This window comes from Gorilla gorilla, chromosome 21 (genome assembly GCF_029281585.2).
Source record: "Gorilla gorilla gorilla isolate KB3781 chromosome 21, NHGRI_mGorGor1-v2.1_pri, whole genome shotgun sequence".
Classification (NCBI taxonomy): domain Eukaryota; kingdom Metazoa; phylum Chordata; class Mammalia; order Primates; family Hominidae; genus Gorilla; species Gorilla gorilla.
Genome location: NC_073245.2, coordinates 12,180,355 through 12,201,851, shown reverse-complemented (window position 1 = coordinate 12,201,851; position 21,497 = coordinate 12,180,355). Strand labels below are relative to the sequence as shown.

At 42.4% G+C, this 21,497-nt stretch overlaps 1 protein-coding gene across 1 annotated transcript in view; it reads right to left on the bottom strand.

Annotated features, from left to right (window-relative positions):
* The window catches only part of TGM3 (transglutaminase 3), an 82,932-nt gene extending 62,071 nt beyond the window's left edge, over positions 1 to 20,861 (bottom strand). Inside the window, exon 1 of the mRNA XM_055372421.2 lies at positions 20,756 to 20,861. Coding sequence (XP_055228396.2) covers positions 20,756 to 20,819 — 64 coding nt within the window. The 5' untranslated portion in view covers positions 20,820 to 20,861. The remainder of the gene's footprint in view (positions 1 to 20,755) is intronic.
* Between the last annotated feature and the right edge of the window lie 636 nt (positions 20,862 to 21,497).

Below are 21,497 nucleotides of genomic sequence, written 5' to 3'. Positions count from 1 at the left end.
GGTCCTGGTTACTGGGGAGGCTGAGGTGGGAGGATGGCTTGAGCCTGGGAGGCAGAAGTTGCAGTGAGCCTAGATCACACCACTGCACTCTAGCCTGGGTGACAGAGCTAGACCCTGTCTCAAAAAAAATTCCTCTTCAATGGGAGTCTTGAACCCTGGAAAATGCCTAATAGGAAGATGCTTGCCATTCCCAGCAGAGGTTGTCCAGAAGTGCCTTCCTTCCTCTAAGACCATTTGTACACTCGTCCAAACACCTCTGGATTCATCAACCCACATCGTTTCCCTCACCACTGACTCTGTCATTCCTATTTTAGGGGCTTTAGTAATAAACACCCTTGAAACCATTTCTTGAGATTCTAATTTATCTTTTCAGTCTTGAAATTCCTGAAGAATAAAGAAGCTCTCTTCTCTGTTGAGACATCTGGCTCCTAGGCTGGGATTTCAATACCAGGTGCTGCTTGGGGGGTTTTCAGTATATAATGTTTTCCACTTTCTTTGCCAAGCTGGCATTATTTTATATTTGTGATTGGTGGCTCACAGATTAATCCTTCTGCTTTGATTTCTTGATGAGAAAATTAGAAATTTGGCTACTGTTCACTGCCATCTTCACTCTGCCGGGCTGTTTGAGAAGTGGAATGCTAATTTGGTGTTTTTCCATCTCTTCTAGAGAAAGTGAATAATGATTTAATTTACAGCAATATAAATGATCGGCGAGACCTGAGATACCCCCAAATCCCTACTTATTGAGAAGCTGTTCAGGGAAAGTGTGACTATTTCCCCTAGTAATATTCTGTGGTGCCTGTCCAAAAACTTATATAGGAGCATAATCAGACTTGAGCTCAGAAAATACCGGTTTTGGTCACGCTTCCCTCACTGCGATAAATCACTCAGCCTCTTTGGACCTTTGTTTTTTCGTCTGCAAAATGGAGATTGAGCCATTCATTTATTCAACAAATACCTGATTTCCTACAATGCACAAAGCACTGCGTGCAAGACAGTTCTCTAACTTATGAAATTGACGCATGCATGAATTGATTAAGTTATATCTGTAAAAAAGCTTTGTGAATTATGAAGTGCAATGTGAAGAGAAGGGGTTGTTATATATAAGATGCGATCTAGAATGTTTTTTCACTTCTAATAAAGCCCATTGTGTCCAATAGTAGGGAAGTCTTTCTGAGCAATGATCCCACTCCTTTTGTGGCTGATAGTACTGGAAATAAACAAGAACAGCCATTTTTTCTTCCTCGTGTCCTGTCCATACTGAGAAGTCTACTTATTTGTGAGACAATGGAGGCCTGCCTTCTTCTCAGCTTGAGTTCTCATCAGTTAGCTGAAAGTCTGCTTAACTACTAGGACCTCTCTAGACACAAAGAAGCTCCACACATGTCCTAAGTTGGATAAGGCATCAGGGCCCTTTTTCTGTACTGGGGAAGCTTAGGAAGGCAGCAAGATGTGGAGTGACAAACAAAAACAAAATACAAAAAAAAGAAAAAAAAATCACAGAAATTTCTTGAAGAACTAATAGTAGATCTACCATTCAATCTGGCAATCCCACTACTGGATATCTACCTAAAGGAAAAGAAGTTATTATATCAAAAAGACACCTACACGTGTTATGTTTATTGCAGCACAATTCACAATTGCAAAGATATGGAATCAACCTAAGTGTTCATCAGCCAATGAGTGGATAGAGAAAAGGTGGTACATATACACCACGGAATACTACTTAGTCATAAAAAAGAATGAAATAATGTCTTTTGCAGTAACTTGAATAGAGCTGGAGTCCACTACTCTAAGTGAAGTAACTCAGGAATGGAAAACCAAATACCATATGTTCTCATGTGTAAGTGGGAGCTAAGCTATGAGGATGCAATGGCATACAGAGTGAGATAATGGACTTTGGTGACTCCAAAGGAGAGGGGAGAGGGTTTTAAAAAATGCCATATTAGGTACAATGAACATTACTCATGTGACAGGAGCACTAAAATCTCAGACTTCACCACTATAAAATTAATCCATGTAACAAAAACCATTTGTACCCCAAAGCTGTTGAAGAAAGAAATCATCACTCATACAGACATCTTTACAATTCATTAGCCCCATAACTTTCACCTAGTTACTTAACTGATGAGCCTCCAGCTCCTTCTCTGTAAAATGAGGATGATAACATATAGCCTACTCACCATGCAAAGCTGTTGTAAAGCTTCAATGAGACAATGTTGTGAAAACACATTATAGAATGAAAAGACCATGTACCAATGTCAGGGGTCTGTTCAGTGCTTACCACCTGAACTTGCATTAGCGATGGTCATATCTGCGTGTCCCCATGCATCCAGATTACTAACATCGGCTTGGGCTACAACCACAAGTGATGGTATCTGATTTTATGATTGTTGTCTATTTAAAGAGTTTCTAACACTTCTGGATATCTACGTACAACACTTCTAAATACCTATGTAGAATCATTTTGCAGGCACAGAAGTTGAAAACTGATTTTACCTGACAGCCCAGCTGTATGGCAAATATTGCCCAATTCCTAGGAAGGGTAACTCTATTTACTTTTCCTATTTAAGCTATAATCATTCCAAAGTCATGGCCACCTACAGGTTTACAGATGTAACTTTATTTCCATCTGTACTGAGATGTAATGAGAGTACTAAGCCCTAGCACCACTCCTTGCAAAACCTCCTGGATATCTCCCCACAGTTAAATATACTGATAGACAGGAATGATAACTTAGCATGTATAACACACTTGGAATTTATGACTTATTTTATCAGTTCTCCCTTAGACCCTCCTTTAGAAAGATGGTCAATAAGACATCAGGTGAAGAAATCAGGTCCCAGGTGATACCATGAGCATGATAAATCACTGTTTCCATGGATAAGACTTGTGTGATTAATTCCTCCACTAAAATCCTGCAGAGTCGGTTGGTTTTGACATTAATAATAAAGGGGGCTGGGTCCAGTGGCTCACACCTGTAATCTCAGCACTTTGGGAGACCAAGATGGGAGGATCGCTTGAGCCCAGGAGTTTGAAACCAGCCTGGGCAACATAGCAAGACCCCTTCTCTACAAATTTTTTTTTTTTTTAATTAGCTAAGCGTGGTGGCACGTGCCTATAACCTCAGCTACTTAGGAGACTGAGTTTGAGTCCAGGAGTTTGAGGTTACAGTGAGCTATAATCATGCCACTGCACTCCAGCCTGGGCAACAGAGTGAGGCCCTATCTCAAAATAAAATAATAATAATAATAATAATGGGATCATGAGAGCTTCATCCATGGAATCAATGAAACCAGTTGGTGCTGCCGGCCTTTCAGAACTCCACTGTTAATGATTTCTAGAGGCATTTTCCTCTAGCTGGTACAAACATTTCTCTCCTTCATAGACAGGTATCCTCATTTTCTCCAAGGTGGAACAGGGAGTTTGGGGTTCTGAGAAGGGAAGTGACTTGTGTAAAGTCACGAAATGAGCTGGCTGCAGAGCCAAGACCACAGCACTGGGCACAAAGTTGGTGCCCAAGAAATAATTGATGAACGAACGACTGTATGAACCCAAATCTGGAACTCACTTTTCTCCCCTGACTATCCTCTACAAGAAGCCACTCAGATTCCAGCCACGTTTTCTCCTCTTCAGGGATGAAGCGGCTTTCCCTAAGCCTTACAAAGTCCTAGTCCTGGACTGTCCAATAAAATTGACACGTGCCACGTGTGGCCGTGAAACACTTGAGATGCAGCTGATTCAAATTAGAATGAGCTGTAAGTCAATCTCAAATTCTGAAGGCTTACTGTGAAAAAAACTAAATTATCTCATTATAACTTTTATATTGATGACATGTTAAAATGGCAATAGTTTAGATTAACTGGCTTAAATAAAATCTAATAATATCATGAAAACTAATTGTTCCTGTTCCTTTTTACTTTTTAAAAGTGGCTACTGGAACATTTTAAATTCCATTTACAGCTTTCATTTATGGTTTGCATTCTCCTTCTCTTGGAAAGCACTGTAATCTAGTCTATAGAAGTTTTGGAAAAAGAATTACATACTGAATTGTTAACCTTTCAATAACAATTACTTCTTCAGGCTAGCCAAGAACCCAGGAAACACAGGTAAGGGTAATAATTTTCTTTTCAACACAAAAGAAACATTTCTCTCTACCCTTATCCTTTCCCTAAAATTTCCACTGGACCCTCCTTAATTGTGTAACTGAAAAGCTGGGACACTCGCTGAGGTATTGGTAGTGGGCTGGCAGCTGGCTGGCCAGCCCAGGAGGTGGGATGCCTAATCAGAATAGCCACCACCCCCATCCCAGCTGCCACAGGCACAGACCTCCCGTGTGAGCAGGGGAAGTGTTTTTCAGTATACTTTTGGTGGACAAGTTTTAATAAAACTAATTACCGTAATAGCTAACGTTTATATAGCACTTTACAATGTAGAAAAATACTTTCCCGTATGTCACCACATTTTTTTTTTTTTTTTTTTTTTTTTTGAGACAGGGTCTTACTCTGTCACCCAGGCTAGAGTGCGGCCTGATCTCGGCTCACTGCAACCTCTTCCTACTGGGCTTAAGTGATTCTTCAGCCTGGGACTACAGGCATGAGCCACCAACATCCGGCTATTTTTTTGTATTTTTTGTACAGACAGGATTTTGCCATGTTGGCCAGGCTGGTCTTGAACTCCTGAGCTCAAAGTGATCTGCCTGCCTTGGCCTCCCAAAGAGCTGGGATTCCAGGCATGAACCACCATGCCCGGCTTCCTCATTTGATTCTCATGGCAACTCTGTGATATGGGCATTACTATGATCCTGTTTGACAGATAAGACACTAAACTCAAAGAGGCAAAGAGGTTAAGAGGCTTGTTCATGATCACACAGCTTAAAAGGGGTAGATCTGGTTTTAAGTCTTGGTCTTCTAATACAAGGACTTTAGCTCTTATTTCAAGGTGTTTCCGAATCCGGTGTGTGAACTCTGACTGGCCTGACCTAGAGCTCAGTGGCCTCAGGTTGTTCTTCGGCAGAACCTCTCTAGCGTAGATCAGCAGTGAAGGAAGAACGGAAAGATTCAAGAAGCAGTAGAGAAGAAAGAAACTCAGGTAAGGGAGCACATGTCTTAAACCTTAAAGAGAAACTTCTCTACTGGCACACCATAATCCCCACTGTAATTACCTTCTGTGCTGGGGCACAGAGAGGGAAGGGATCTACCATGGCTAAATCCTTTTCTTTTTTTTGGACAGAGTTTTGCTCTTGTTGCCCAGGCTGTAGTGCAATGGTGGGATCTCAGCTCACTGCAACCTCCACCTCCAGTTTCGAGCGATTCTCCTGCCTCAGCTTCCCAAGTAGCTGGGATTACAGGCGCCCGCCACCACGCCTGGCTAATTTTTTGTATTTTTACTAGAGATGGGGTTTCATCATGTTGGCCAGGCTGGTCTCGAACTCCTGACCTCAGGTGATCCACCTGCCTCGGCCTCCTAAAGTGCTGAGATTACAGGAGTGAGCCACCACGCCTGGTCGGCTAAATCCTTATTGGTGTAAGTCCTACCTACCACTGGGAAAAAGGAGGTTTTATCCCCATTTGGGAGGTGAAGAAACTGAGTCTCAGAGGTCTTAAGTTATTGATGCCTAGTGTTCTACTATTGGAACGCTAAGCTTGTGGGAGTTATTTGTATCCTACTTCTCAAGGTCATCGTCAAGGTCTGATTTTTCACACAAAAAAATTTGCGACCTCCGGCATAAATGCGTTAAGTCCGATGTCCATTCCACCACCCTAAGTTGCTTTGTGCATCAATATACAAATCACATGTATTTTTATTATCGCCATTTATTCTTGTTGTTATTAATTATTTCATAATAATATCCTTCTAGATCTTTGCATTTATTCTGCTTTCTTTGTTTGGCTTTTTAGGACACATTAGCATCTTTTAAAATACAATGTTTGTTTTCTGTTTTTTTTTCTTTTATTTTTGAGACGGAGTTTCACTCCTTTGTAGCCGAGGCTGGAGTGCAATGGTGCGATGTTGGCTCACTGCAACCTCTGTCTCCTGGGTTCAAGCGATTCTCCTGCCTCAGCCTCCCAAGTAGCTGGGATTATAGGCACGTGCCACCACTGACGGTTAATTTTTTGCATGTTTGGTAGAGACAGGGTTTTGCCATGTTAGCCAGGCGGGTCCCAAACTCCTGACCTCAGGTGATCTGCTTGTCTTGGCCTCCCAAAGTGCTGGGATTACAGGCATGAGCCACCGTGCCTGGCAGTGTTTGTTTTCTGATCAACATACTTAGGGTTATAAATTTTCCCCCAGATATTATTTTTGCTGCATCCATGGGTTTTGATATTTCCAGTATGTATAATAGTATCAAAACCTATTTCATTAATGATATTTCATGAATACCTTCATTATCATTCAGTTCTAAATATTTTATGATTTCCACTGGGTTTTCTCTCTAGCCCATGGATTACTTATAAGGATGATTTTTACTGTCCAAAACTGTTACCTATTTTTTGAATAGATAATATGTACACATAAAACAAAATTCAAGAAATAAAAAATACAGAAAAAAGTCTCTCAGAAGCTACATCTGTTTGAGCCCACGCATGTGACATAATGGAAAAGGCAAAACTGTAGGGACAGAAAACAGATCAGTGCTGTCGGGGGCTGAGGGTGGTGCCATGGCTTGGCTACAGAGGGACAGGAGAAAATTAGGGGTGACGGAAGCAGTCTATATGTGCATTGCTGTGTGCCCCCATGGCTGCATGCATTTGTCAAAACTGGGGGAAATGTATACTAAAAGGGGCGAATAGCAGTGTATGTAAATTATACCTTAATTTAAAAAAGTAAGTCTCCCTCTCCTCTCCTGCGCCTCAGGCACCTTGATTCTCTCCATAGAGGCAACCACTGTTACCAGCTTCTGAAGTATAATTTTATGGGCTATTTTATTCATTTTCAAGTGTATACCTATTTTTTAGACACAAATGGCAACATTATTTATTAATAATTTTTTTCTTTTTTAAAAAAAGCTGTATTGAGGTATCACACCATATAATTCACTTATTTAAAATGTATGATTTAGTGCATTCACAGTTATGTGGACAACACCACAATCAATTTTAGAATATTTGTGTCTCCCCCAAAGAAACCCTTTACCCTCCCATCCTTAGACAACAACTCATTTCCCCTGTACCTAGGCAACTAGTAATCTACCTTCTATCTTTATGGATTCGCCCATTCTGGATATTTCATGTCAGTGGAATCATACCATACTCGGTTTGTTTAGAGAGAGGTGGTATCCATTAGCACCTAGCTTCTAGATTCAATAGATACCGAGTTATTTGGTAAAGGTGGGGGCTATAAGATCTCTCCAATGTAAAGATACATTTATTGTTTGTAATTAGTAACAAAACTGTGGGGTGATATTTTGAGACTATGAATATTCTGTTTCCTAACAGCATATCATCTAGTGGTTTTAGTGTTCATTGAAGATGCTTGTGTAAATCAGTGAGACATTGGGATTACAAAGTAGTCATTTTCTATTACTATCGTATCTTCAGGAATTATTTAGTTCATAGTATTTCTAATTCAGACGTATTGTACACAGTTTGTTCTTCTGTTTTGTGTTTATACCTCTTTTCTCTCACTATGAAAGTCTTGGTTCCTAATAACAAATAAATGTTTTATTTTATTTTAAATATAATTAATCATATCAACATATTTACATTATCCTATAATGTACATTATAATGGTCCAGAAGTCTTATCATACCTAAAATGTTTCACATTACAGTACCAAATAGGAATGCTGGATCATAGGATAAAAGCATATATGATTTTGTTAAATAATACCAGATTCACCCAATAGGGTTTTACCATTTCGCATTCTTGCCAGCAATGTAAGAGTTTCTATTTTCTTACAGCCTCATCAGTATAGTGTGTTGTTAAGCTTTTGAATTTTTGCCAAATAGATGAGAAATGGTATATCTGTGTAGTATAGATTTTAAAAACTTTTCTATTATGGAGATTTGTGAACATCCACAAAAATAGAATAGTGTAACCAATCCTATGAACACCATCATTTAGCCCCAGCAAATACCAACCCAACCACCAATGCCTCCTCCGTTTATTCCCTTCTCTCAAATTATTTTGAAACAAATCCCAGATAATATTTTTCTTTTCTTTTTCTTTTCTTTTCTTTCTTTCTTTCTTTCTTTTTTTAAATTTAAATTTAAATTTTTTTTATTATACTTTAAGTTCTAGGGTACATGAGCTCAACATGCAGGTTTGATACATAGGTATACATGTGCCATGTTGGTTTGCTGCACCCATCAACTCCTCATTTACATTAGGTATTTCTCCTAATGCTATCCCTCCCCTAGTCCCCCACCCCCCAAACAGGTCCCAGTGTGTGATGTTCCCCACCCTGTGTCCAAATGTTCTCATTGTTCAATTCCCACCTATAAGTGAGAACATGCGGTGTTTGGTTTTCTGTCCTTGTGATAGTTTGCTGAGAATGATGGTTTCCAGCTTCATCCATGTCCCTGCAAAGGACATGAACTCATCCTTTTTTATGGCTGCATAGTATTCCATGGTGTATATGTGCCACATTTTCGTAATCCAATCTATCATTGATGGGCATTTGGGTTGGTTCCAAGTCTTTGCTATTGTGAATAGTGCCACAATAAACATACGTGTGCATGTGTCTTTATAGTAGCATGATTTACAATCCTTTGGGTATATACCCAGTACTGGGATTGCTGGGTCAAATGGTAATTCTAGTTCTAGATCCTTGAGGAATTGCCACGCTGTCTTCCAAAATGGTTGAACCAATTTACACTCCCACCAATAGTGTAAAAGCGTTCCTATTTCTGCACGTCCTCTCCAGCATCTGTTGTTTCCTGACTTTTTAATGATTGCCATTCTAACTGGCATGAGATAGTATCTCATTGTGGTTTTGATTTGCATTTCTCTGATGACCAGTGATGATGAGCATTTTTTCATATGTCTGTTGGCTGCATAGATGTCTTCTTTTGAGAAGTGTCTGTTCATATCCTTTGCCCACTTTTTGATGAGGTTGTTTGTTTCTTGTAAATTTTTTTGAGTTCTTTGAGGATTCTGGATATTAGCCCTTTGTCAGATAGGTAGATTGCAAAAATGTTCTCCCATTTTGTAGGTTGCCTGTTCACTCTGATGGTAGTTTCTTTTGCCATGCAGAAGCTCTTTAGTTTAATTGGATCCCATTTGTCTATTTTGGCTTTTGTTGCCATTGGTTTTGGTGTTTTTAGTCATGAAGTCCTTGCCCATGCCTATGTCTTGAATGGTATTGCCTAGGTTTTCTTCCAGGGTTTTTGTGGTTTTATGTCTTAAATTTAAGTCTTTAATCCATCTTGAATTAATTTTTCAAGGTGTAAGAAAGGCATCCAGTTTCAGCTTTCTACATATGGCTAGCCAGTTTTCCCAGCATCATTTATTAAACAGGGAATCCTTTCCCCATTTCTTGTTTTTGTCAGGTTTGTCAAAGATTAGGTGGTTGTAGATGTGTGGCATTATTTCTGAGGCCTCTGTTCTGTTCCATTGGTCTATATATCTGTTTTGGTACCAGTACCATGCTGTTTTGGTTACTGTAGCCTTGTAGTATAGTTTGAAGTCAGGTAGCATGATGCCTCCAGATTTGTTCTTTTTGCTTAGGATTGTCTTGGCAATGTGGGCTCTTTTTTGGTTCCATATGAACTTTAAAGTAGTTTTTATCAATCCTGTGAAGAAAGTCATTGGTAGCTTGATGGGGATGGCATTTAATCTATAAATTACTTTGGGCAGTATGGCCATTTTCACGATATTGATTCTTCCTATCCATGAGCACGGAATGTTCTTCCATTTGTTTGTGTAAACTCTTTTATTTCATTGAGCAGTGGTTTGTAGTTCTCCTTGAAGAGGTCCTTCACATCCCTTGTTAGTTGAATTCCTGGGTATTTTATTCTCTTTGCAGCAATTGTGAATGGGAGTTCACTCATGATTTGGCTCTCTATTTGTCTGTTAATGGTGTATAGGAATGCTTGTGATTTTTGCGCGTTGATTTTGTATCCTGAGACTTTGCTGAAGTTGTTTATCAGCATAAGGAGATTTTGGGCTGAGACGATGGGGTTTTCTAAATATACAATCATGTCATCTGCAAACAGGGACAACTTGACTTCTTCATTTCGTAATTGAATACCTTTTATTTCTGTCTCTTGCCTGATTGCCCTGGCCAGAACTTCCAACACTATGTTGAATAGGAGTGGTGAGAGAGGGCATCCTTGTCTTGTACTGGTTTTCAAAGGGAATGCTTCCAGTTTTTGCCCATTCAGTATGATATTGGCTGTGGGTTTGTCATAAATAGCTGTTATTATTTTGAGATATGTTCCATCAATACCTAGTTTATTGAGAGTTTTTAGCATGAAGCACTGTTGAATTTTGTCAAAGGCCTTTCCTGAATCTATTGAGATAATTGTGGTTTTTGCCATTGGTTCTGTTTATGTGATGGATTACTTTTATTGATTTGCATATGTTGAACCAGCCTTGCATCCCAGGGATGAAGCCAACTTGATCGTGGTGGATAAGCTTTTTGATGTGCTGCTGGATTTGGTTTGCCAGTATTTTATTGAGGATTTTTGCATGGATTTTCACCAGGGATATTGGTCTATAATCCTCCTTTTTTGTGTGTCTCTGCCAGGCTTTGGTATCAGGATGATATTGGCCTCATAAAATGAGTTAGAGAGAATTCCCTCTTTTTCTATTGATTGGAATAGTTTCAGAAGGAATGGAACCAGCTCCTCTTTGTACCTCTGGTAGAATTCGGCTGTGAATCCATCTGGTCCTGGACTTTTTTTGGTTGGTAGGCTATTAATTATTGCTTCAGTTTCAGAGCCTGTTATTGGTCTATTCAGGGATTCAACTTCTTCCTGGTTTAGTCTTGGGAGAGTGTATGTGTCCAGGAATTTCTTCTAGATTTTCTAGTTTATTTGCATAGAGGTGCTTATATTATTCTCTGATGGTAGTTTGTATTTCTGTGGGATTGGTGGTGATATCCCCTTTATCAGTTTTTATTGCATCTATTTGATTCTTCTCTCTTTTCATTTTATTAGTCTTGCTAGCAGTCTATCAACTTTGTTGATCTTTTGAAAAAACCAGCTCCTGGATTCATTGATGCTTTGAAGGGTTTTTTATGTCTCTATCTCTTTCAGTTCTGCTCTGATTTTAGTTATTTCTTGCCTTCTGCTAGCTTTTGAATTTGTTTGCTCTTGCTTCTCTAGTTCTTTTAATTGTGATGTTAGGTTGTCAATTTTAGATCTTTCCTGCTTTCTCTTGTGGGCATTTAGTGCTATAAATTTCCCTCTACACACTGCTTTACATGTGTCCCAGAGATGCTGGTACATTCTGTGTTTGTTCTCATTGGTTTCAAAGAACACCTTTATTTCTGCCTTCATTTCGTTATTTACCCAATAGTCATTCAAGAGCAAGTTGTTCAGTTTCCATGTAGTTGTTCGGTTTTGAGTGAGTTTCTTAATCCTGAGTTCTAATTTGATTGCACCATGGTCTGAGAGACAGTTTGTTGTCATTTCTGTTCTTTTACATTTGCTGAGGAGTGCTTTACTTCCAATTATGTGGTCAATTTTAGAATAAGTGCGATGTGGTGCTGAGAAGAATGTATATTCTGTTGCTTGGGGGTGGAGAATTCTGTAGATGTCTATTATGTCTGCTTGTTGCAGAGCTAAGTTCAGGGCCTGGATATCCTTGTTAACCTTCTGTCTCATTGATCTGTCTAATATTGACAGTAGGGTGTTAAAATCTCCCATTATTATTGTGTGGGAGTCTAAGTCTCTTTCTAGGTCTCTAAGGACTTGCTTTTATGAATCTAGGTGCTCCTGTATTGGGTGCCCATATATTTAGGATAGTTAACTCTTCTTGTTGAATTGATCCCTTTAACATTATGTAATGGCCTTCTTTGTCTCTTTTGATCTTTGTTGGTTTAAAGTCTGTTTTATCAGAGACCAGGATTGCAACCCTTGCTTTTTTTTTTTTTTTGCTTTCCATTTGCTTGGTAGATCTTCCTCCATCCCTTTATTATGAGCCTATATGCATCTTTGCATGTGAGATGGGTCTCCTGAATACAGCACATTGATAGGTCTTGACTCTTTATCCAATTTGCCAGTCTGTGACTTTTAATTGGGGCATTTAGCCTATTTACATTTAAGGTTAGTACTGTTATGTGTGAATTTGATCCTGTCATTATGATGTTCGCTGGTTATTTTGCCTGTTAATTGATGCAGTTTCTTCATAGCATTGATGGTCTTTATAATTTGTCATGTTTTTGCAGTGGCTGGTACCAGTTGTTTCTTTCCATGTTTTGTGCTTCCTTCAGGAGCTCTTGTCAGGTAGGCCTGGTGGCGACAAAATCACTCAGTATTTGCTTGTCTGTAAAGGATTTTATTTCTCCTTTACTTATGAAGCTTAGTGTGGCTGGATATGAAATTTGGGGTTGAAAATTATTTTCTTAAAGAATGTTGAATATTGGCCCCCACTCCCTTCTAGCTTGTAGGGTTTCTGCCGAGAGATCAGCTGTTAGACTTAGACTGATGGGCTTCCCTTTGTGGGTAATTCGACCTTTCTCTCTGGCTGCCCTTAACACTTTTTCCTTCATTTCAACCTTGGTGAATCTGACGATTATGTGTCTTGGAGTTGCTCTTCTCGAGGAGTCTCTTTGTGGTGTTCTCTGCATTTCCTGAATTTGAGTGTTGGCCTGCCTTGCTAGGTTGGGGAAGTTCTCCTGGATGATATCCTGAAGAGTGTTTTCTAACTTGGTTCTATTCTCCCCATCACTGTCAGGTACACCAATCAGATGTAGATTTGGTCTTTTCACATAGTCTCATATTTCTTGGAGGCTTTGTTCGTTTCTTTTTACTCTTTTTTCTCTAACCTTGTCTTCTCGCTTTATTTCATTAATTTGATCTTTAATCACTGATACACTTTCTTCCACTTGATCGAATCAGCTATTGAAGCTTGTGCATGTAGTTGTCATACCACGGTTTTCAGCTCCATCAGGTCATTTAAGGTCTTCTCTACACTATTTATTCTAGTTAGTCATTCATCTAATCTTTTTTCAAGGTTTTTAGCTTCCTTGCAATGGGTTCGAACATCCTGCTTTAGCTCGGAGAAGTTTGTTATTACCGACCTTCTGAAGCCTACTTCTGTCAACTCGTCAAAGTCATTCTTTATCCAGCTTTGTTCCATTGCTGGCAAGGAGCTGTGATCCTTTGGAGGAGAAGAAGCACTCTGGTTTTTAGAATTTTCAGCTTTTCTGCTCTGGTTTCTCCCCATCTTTGTGGTTTTATCTACCTTTGGTCTTTTATGTTGGTGACCTACAAATGGGGTTTTGTTGTAGATGACCTTTTTGTTGATGTTGATGCTATTCCTTTCTGTTTGTTAGTTTTCCTTCTAACAGTCAGGTCCCTCAGCTGCAGACCTGGAGCAAACTCCAGGTCTGTTGGAGTTTGCTGGAGTTCCACTCCAGAGCCTGTTCCCCTGGGTATCACCAGCAGAGGCTGCAGAACAGCAAATATTGCAGAACAGCAAATATTGCTGCCTGATCCTTCGTCTGGAAGCTTCATCGCAGAGGGGCAGCCACTTATATGAGGTGTCTGTTGGCTGCTACTGGGAGGTGTCTCCCAGTTAGGCTACACGGGGGTCAGGGACCCACTTGAGGAGGTAGTCTGTCCATTCTCAGAGCTCAAACGCCATGCTGGGAGAAACACTGCTCTCTTCAGAGCTGTCAGATCGGACGTTTAAGCCTGCAGAAGTTGTCTGCTGCCTTTTGTTCAGCTATGCCCTGCCCACAGAGGGGGAGTCCAGAGGCAGTAGGCCTTGTTGAGCTGTGGTGGGCTCCACCCAGTTCAAGCTTCCTGGCCGCTCTGTTTACCTACTCAAGCCTCAGCAATGGCAGACGCCCCTCCCCCAGCCAGGCTGCCGCCTCGCAGATCGATCTCAGACTGCTGCGCTAGCAGTAAGCAAGGCTCCATGGGCATGGGGCCCACTAAGCCAGGCACAAGAGAGAATCACCTTGTCTGCCAGTTGCTAAGACCTTGGGAAAAGCGCAGCATTTGGGCGGGGAGTGTCCTGTTTTTCCAGGTAGTCTGTCACGGCGTCCCTTGGCTAGGAAAGGGAAATCCCCCAACCCCTTGTGCTTCCCAGGTGAAGTGACGCCCTGCCCTGCTTCAGCTCACCCTCCGTGGGCTACACCCACTGTCTAACCAGTCCCAGTGAGTTGAACCAGGTACCTCAGTTGGAAATGCAGAAATCACCCATCTTCAGTGTTGATCACGTTGGGAGCTGCAGACCGGAGCTGTTCCTATTTGGCCATCTTGGAATGCCCCCTAATTATTTTTTAAATTAAGTATTAATTACAAATCTTTGTGTCTAAAATGTGTCTAAAAAATACTTAATTTTTAAAATAATTAATAAATAATAATTACTAATAATATTTTATATTATTATATAAATAATGTTATGTTTATATATGTCCATATAATTTATATAACATAAATATAATATTACACTATGATAATAGTTTATAATAATTTTTAATAATTAAAAATAATAATACTTAATTTAAAAATAATTAATATTATTCTGCATTCCTTTTGCTACCTCTGCCTCCCAGGTTCAAGCAATTCACCTGCCTCAGCCTCCCGAGTAACTGGGATTACAGGTCCCCACCATGATGCCCAGCTAATTTTTTTGTATTTTTAGTAGAGATGGGGTTTCAATATGTTGGTGAGGCTGGTTTGAACTCCTGACCTCAGGTGATCCACCCACCTTGGCCTCCCACAATGCTGAGATTACAGGCATGAGCCACTGTGCCCGGCCTTGCAAACTGAATATCTTGAAGATACTTTTCTATGTTTTTTGTTGTCATTGTTGTTGAGACAAAGTCTCACTCTATCACCCAGGCTGGAGTGCAGTGGCGCAACTTCAGCTCACTGCAACCTCCGCATCCCGGATTCAAGTAATTCTCCTGCCTCAGCTTCCCAAAGTGCTGGGATTACAGTTGTGAGCCATTGTGCCTGACTGCCATGGCTTACTTTTAACTATTTTGCCATGTCTAATTTTATTGCACTGTAGTTAAAGATCACGGGCTAGTTGAACAATAGTTATTTTGTCTAAGGACAGGAAAGATGTGTGTGGCTCTCTGTACAGAGCACTGCAGAATCGTGGACTATCAGACCATCGCTACCTCCTCTGGCTGATGAACTCCAGGCTCAAAGATGGTATCCTCTAAGGTTTCCTGGATTCCCTCTCCTGTTGCGCCTTTGGCTGCTCTCTTTACTTCACAGCCTGCTGGTGCTGTGCAACAGTTTGCCACTAGGCTATGCTGCTCCAGGGCAAGGGCCTGGCCTTGACCTTCCCAGGGCCTCCCCAGTCCCTGAGAGGGCGTGGGCCCTCCAAAGATCAGCTGAGCACAGGATCAGGGTGGGAAGGATGCGCACAGGCCAATGCGTTCATGCGCATTTGATTATCGTTCAGGGAACTTTGTTGTCATTTGTTAAAAACCAAATGTACAAGGTAGGTTTAGAAACCAAAGACAAGGCCTGACGGGGAGCGGTGGCTCACACCTGTAATCCCAGCACTTTGGGAGGCCAAGGCAGGCCCATCGCTTGAGCTCAGGAGTTTGAAACCAGCCAGGATAACCTGGTGAAACCGTGTCTCTACAAAAAATACAAAAATTAACTGGGCATGGTGTTGCACACCCAGATACTTTGGAGGCTGAAGCGAGAAGATCACTTGAGCCTGGAAAGTCAAGGCTGCTGTGAGCCTGGATTGCACCTCTGCACTCTGGCCTGGGTGACAGAGTGAGACCCTGTCTCAAAACAAACAAACAAACAAACAAAGCAATGCAAGGCCTTCAAAGAGAAAGGAAATAACATAGGTCCTTAGGAAATCCTGGCGACTCCAGAACTCGGATGGTGGTTTTCCCTTTCATCTCAAATTTGCAGCCAGATTTTTCTCCTCATACTAGAGCAACCTCTAGTTTAGTTACAAGGAAACTTCTAAAAGTAGTTGATTTTTCTAAAAGCCAATTCACAGACCAATATTCTGAATTAGGACAGATCCTTCACAAGTCTCCACAGTCTACTCTGATTACTGGAAATAAATTACCTTGAGCACATGTGCTCGTCTACCTGGGAGCTACTGTATCTGCTAGAATCCACCAGCACTGCCTGGAAAGCCTAAGGGGCTCCGGCAAAGCTCACTTCCCGCCTCTCTAAGTCGCTGCTCAAAATCCCACTGAAAAAGTCAGGCTGGCCTTATGCTTAAGCCTGGACGTGATTGGATACACTGTGATGTCTTCCAAGTTAGAGTTAAGTGGTCAGGCTGAGCACAGTGGCTCACCCCTCTAATCCCAGCACTTTGGGAGGCTGAGAGAGGCAGATAGCTTGAGCTCAGGAGTTCAAGACCAGCCTGGGAAACATGGCAAAACCTCGTCTCTACAAAAAAAATACAAAAATTAGCCGAGTATGGTGGCATGCATCTGTAGCCCCAGCTCCTTGGAAGGCTGAGGTGGAAGGATCTCTTAAGCCTAGGAGGTCGAGGCTGCAGTGAGCTGTGAGAGTGCCACTGCACTGCAGCCAGGACAACAGAGCAAGACCCTGTCTCAAAAAACAAAAAAATAGGGTCAAGTGGTCACAGGAGAAGCTTGCTAAAATGACATGATTATAATTATCCATTGCCAAACTAAAACCATCTAATTGTCATTAATATTCTTGGGTTGTGATAGTGAAGCTGGGATTAAGTAGGGAGTGAACGAGGTATGTAATAATAACAACCCCTCCCTTAAGTCTGTATATAGCAGGCAGATGTGACTAAAGAAAGCCCTACTTTGGGAGGACTATTTATTAATCCATTTTTCACTTTAATCCGGAAAGTATTCTAAAATGCTGAGTCCTTGCTTAGCCATCAAGAGCATGAGTGTCGATGAAGTCAATCTGTCTAAACCTTGGCTTCCTCTTTTATAAAATGGAGAAAGTTCCTTCTATTTCCCAAGTTTCTGGGAGACTGAGAGAGATCACAGATAGAGATATCAGCGATAGAGAAGATTCCTTCAATAACCACTGTGCTTGTCAAATGAGGGCCTCTGATTCTCTTGCTGTGATGATGAGGAAGTTTTCCATCCTAGCCCCTTGACACTCAGTCCATTGAATGAAAATAATCTATGAACTTTCTAGCCAGCATCATAGTAACACCAAATGAAATAATGGATGGATAAGGGTGTTGGACCATATAAAACAGTGTAATGACATCGCCACCTCCCTCGTTTCACATCCACACACCCCTTTCTTCCTGGGTAATTCAAACCTGTCCTTCATAACTCAGTGCTACCTCCCCCAGGAAGCCTTCCTGGAGTGCCCAGCCTCAGTTTTCAGGTCCGTCTGGGCTCCCAGAGCCTCTCACATGACACTGTGATGGCATGTTTGCTCATCTGCCGCCTCCTCTGGTCTGGAGGCTAAAGGGCAAAGTCTGCGTCTTTCCTGTTGGCATCCTGTGGTGGGGTGTGGTTTCTGGCACAGGGTGGGCATGCAGTAAATGCTTGTTGACAGATACTGATGGCCTTGAAGGTATTGTTAGGAGCAGAAGGCTGTAAGGCCGGGCGTGGTGGCTAATGCTTGTAATCCTAGTACTTTGGGAGGCTGAGGCAGACAGATTGTTTCAGCCCAGGAGTTCGAGACTAGCCCTGGCAACATGACAAAACTCTACTAAAAATACAAAAAAATTTAGCTGGTCAAGGCAGCATGTGCCTGTACTCCCAGCTACCCAGGGGGCTGAGGCAGGAGGATTGCTTGAGCCTGAGATATGGAGGTTGCAGTGAGCTGAGATTGCATCACTGCATGCCAGCCTGGGTGACAGAGTGAGACCCTGTCTCAAAAACAAAGATAAATAAATAAAAAGAGGAGAGGGCTCTATCTCACGAAGTACGGCTTTCACAGAGTCTTCCCCCATCTCTTGTTTGTGTGTTTGTTTGTTTGTTTTTAGAGACAAGGGTCTCGCTCTGCTGCCGGGCTGCAATGCAATGCCCTGATCATAGTTCACCATAACCTCCAATTCCTGGGCTCAAGCGATCCCCCTACCTCAGCTTCCTGAGTAGCTGGGACTATAGGTGCTCACCACCGTGTCTGGATAATTTTTTTGTTATTTTTGTGGAGATGGGGTCTTGCTGTGTTGCCCAAGCCGGTCTTGAACTTGTGGGTCAAAACATCCTCCCGCCTCGGCCTCTCAGAGTGCTGGGATTACAGGTGTGAGGCATCGCGCCCGGCCCCTCCCTTATCTCCTGACCAGATGTATTCTCGCCTTGCTCAGAACAACCCAGAGTTATTTTCTGCTGTCTTCTCTCCCACAACTTGCAGCAAGGCACTTCACCCTCCCTGGGCCAGGTGAGCACAGCACTGCTCACCTGGTGAGGAGCCAAGAGATGGGAGGTGCTTTGAAGGAACCGAACGGGACGGGCTCGCAGACGGAAAAGGCAAGACCTCTTGCTCCTTTCCCCACCTACTGTTTTCCTGTGGCACCAGGAACACATTGTAGAGACTGAGTCAGGATTAGTTCTCAGCTGACTGTGCGCTTCCCTCCCTGCTCTGGAATATCTGGCTCTTCCCTGGGCTGATTTCTCCTCCACAGAGGTCCCCAGTCATTCTCACTGGCTTCCTGTGGGTAACACACACCTTGGCAATCTCCCAGCATCCTCCAAGACAGTGGTTCTCAAACCTCACCACACACTGGGATCACTGGTGCACATTCCGAGAGACTTCTCTGCAGCCCTGCTCCAAGAATTCTGATTTGATCAGTGTGTTATGGGGCCCGTGCCTGACCCAAGTTACATAGGCCACAGCTGGGCCCACTTTAGAGGAGGTTAACATATCACTGAGAAATCAAACCAAATGGCCTTCAGAATGCCTCTAGCTTGTAACGTATTTAAGCACGTTTCCTGCTCCCCAGACACGTAGATCTTAGAAACAGATGCTGAAATGGCCGTTAGAGGTCATCTGACCCAACCTCTTCACTCAAGGATTGGGAAACTGGGGCCCAGAGAAGGTATGTGACCTGGCAGGACCAGGACTTGAACCCAGGTCTCCTAACCCTGGGTTAGGAGGTGAGCTCTCCCTTCATTAACCCAGGCCGCCTTTTGGGATAGTGCAGAGCTTTAGGGGATTAGGTAGGGCAGATTCCGAACATTGCTTTCAAATGAACTACTAAAGCTCAGAATAAATCTCCATTCACCACTGCAGAAGCCCGTGGCTCCAGAAAGCACAGTCGTGCACCTTGGCCAAAGCTGTTCATGGCTGTTGTCCAGACTGTTATAAACAGAAAAATGCTGGAACTGGTGGAATTAGGAAGGCATCAATCAGGGCTGGTGTTGAGCCCCAGCTCTACCATTTACGAGTTGATTGACCTGGGATAAATTACTTCTGTGAGCTTCAGTTATCTCATCTGGACAACTGAGTAGATGGTGGCACCATGATGATGACGCAGTCCAAGACAAAACCTGGGAGTCATCCTGGATCCCTCTAACTCCCCACCCCTCAGAGCCATCAGTCACCAAGTCCTGATGGTTTCTAACTCCTAAATCAATTTCTTCAGTGCATCCGTTTCTCTCTGTTTCTCCCGACATTGTCCTAGCTTAGCTGCTATTCTCACTACTGTGAATCACTGCTGTTCCCAGCTCATCTCCCTCCTCTAGTCCTACCCCCTCCAGCCCGCCCTCCACACCAAAACCAAAGTTTCCCTTAGAAATGAGACATCTGGCTGGGCATGGTGGTTCACACCTGCATGAGCATTTTGGGAGGCTGATGCGTAAGATCACTTGAGGCTAGGAGTTTGAGACCAAACTGGGCAATATATGGAGACCCATCTCTATGTAAATAAAAAATAAAAAATTAGCCATGGTGATGCATGCCTGCAGTCCTACCTACTCAGGAGGCTGAGGACAGAGGATCAATTGAGCCCAGGAGGTTGAGGCTGTAGTGAGCCGTGATCACACCCTGCACTCCAGCCTGCGCAACAGAGAGACCCTGTCTTTAAAAAGTAAAAATAAAAAAGGGCCGGGTGCGGTGGCTCATGCCTGTAATCTCAGCACTTTGGGAGGCCAAGGCGGGTGGATCGCCTGAGGTCAGGAGTTTGAGACCAGCCTGGCCAACATGGTGAAACCCCGTCTCTACTAAAAATACAAAAATTAGCCAGGCATGGTAGAATGCACCTGTAATCCCAGCTACTTGGGAGGCTGCAGCAGGAGAATCACTTGAACCTGGGAGGCAGAGGTTGCAATGACCAACATCGTGCCGTTGCACTCCAGCCTGGGTGACAACAGTGAAACTGCATCTCAAAAAATCATCATCATCATCATAAAGAAAAATAAAAACAAAAAAGAATAAGGACATCTCATCCTATCATCCCGTCACTTAAAACCTTCCAACACCCTCCACCTTGAATCTCCATCTTAGGTGAAATGCAAACATCTAACCAGGTGGTCTGGAGTCTGGAACCTGCCTACCCCTCTGGCCTCATTTCTCATCTTCCCTACCCACCCACCTCTATCCTCAATCCCATTCTCTGCTCACTCCAAGACCTGAAAGCTTCTTCAGGAAGCCCTCCCTGACTTTTCCCAGCCTGAGGCAGGACCCACCGCAGTGCTCCCAAAGCATTCTGAACTTCTATTATAAACACAGAAGGCTTGATAACTGCTTCCTTACCTGACTCTCCCCCATAAAAGCACCATAGGGCAGGGACCACCTTGATCTTGAACTTGATCTTCATTGTACCCCCAGGGCCAAGTACTGTGCCAGACAAAATGGTTGGCACTTCCTAAAAAAAAAAAAAAAAACAGACCAAACCTGTAAAATGATATGATATTGATTTAATAAGATAATTACACAGAGGAAACGAGGAAGCATGCACACAAACCCTGCAGTGTCTGACATGCATAAGTGATCAATAATCTGCTTTGCCTTATCCCCGTTTCCCTTGCAGTTCCTAGATTTTATGATCTGGGTTCTAGTTCAACTTTTGCTTCTAACCAGTTACTTGGTTTTTCTGGTTCTGTATTTCCTTTCCATTAATTCGACAATGTGGGCCAGGTACACAGTGGCTCACACCTGTAATCCCAGCACTCTGGGAGGCTGAGACGGGAGGACTGCTTTAGCTCAGGAGTTTGAGACCAGCCTGAGCAACATAGTGAGACCCCATCTCTATTAAAAAAAAATTATACATCAAAAAACTTGACAACATGGTCCTAAGGAGTTAAAATTATATATATTTAGGAGTCTGTAGGCCTTTTCCCCTTTCTCCTTCCCTGTTAACCTCCTCTCCCTCTAAGGATCAGGAATCAGGAAGGACGTCGCTCTTCCATAGCTCTTCCCTTGCTGTGGGATAATTAAGGAATCAGAGAGACCGAGGGGTTGAGGAGGAATTATTTAATTATTTAGGTGCACCGAC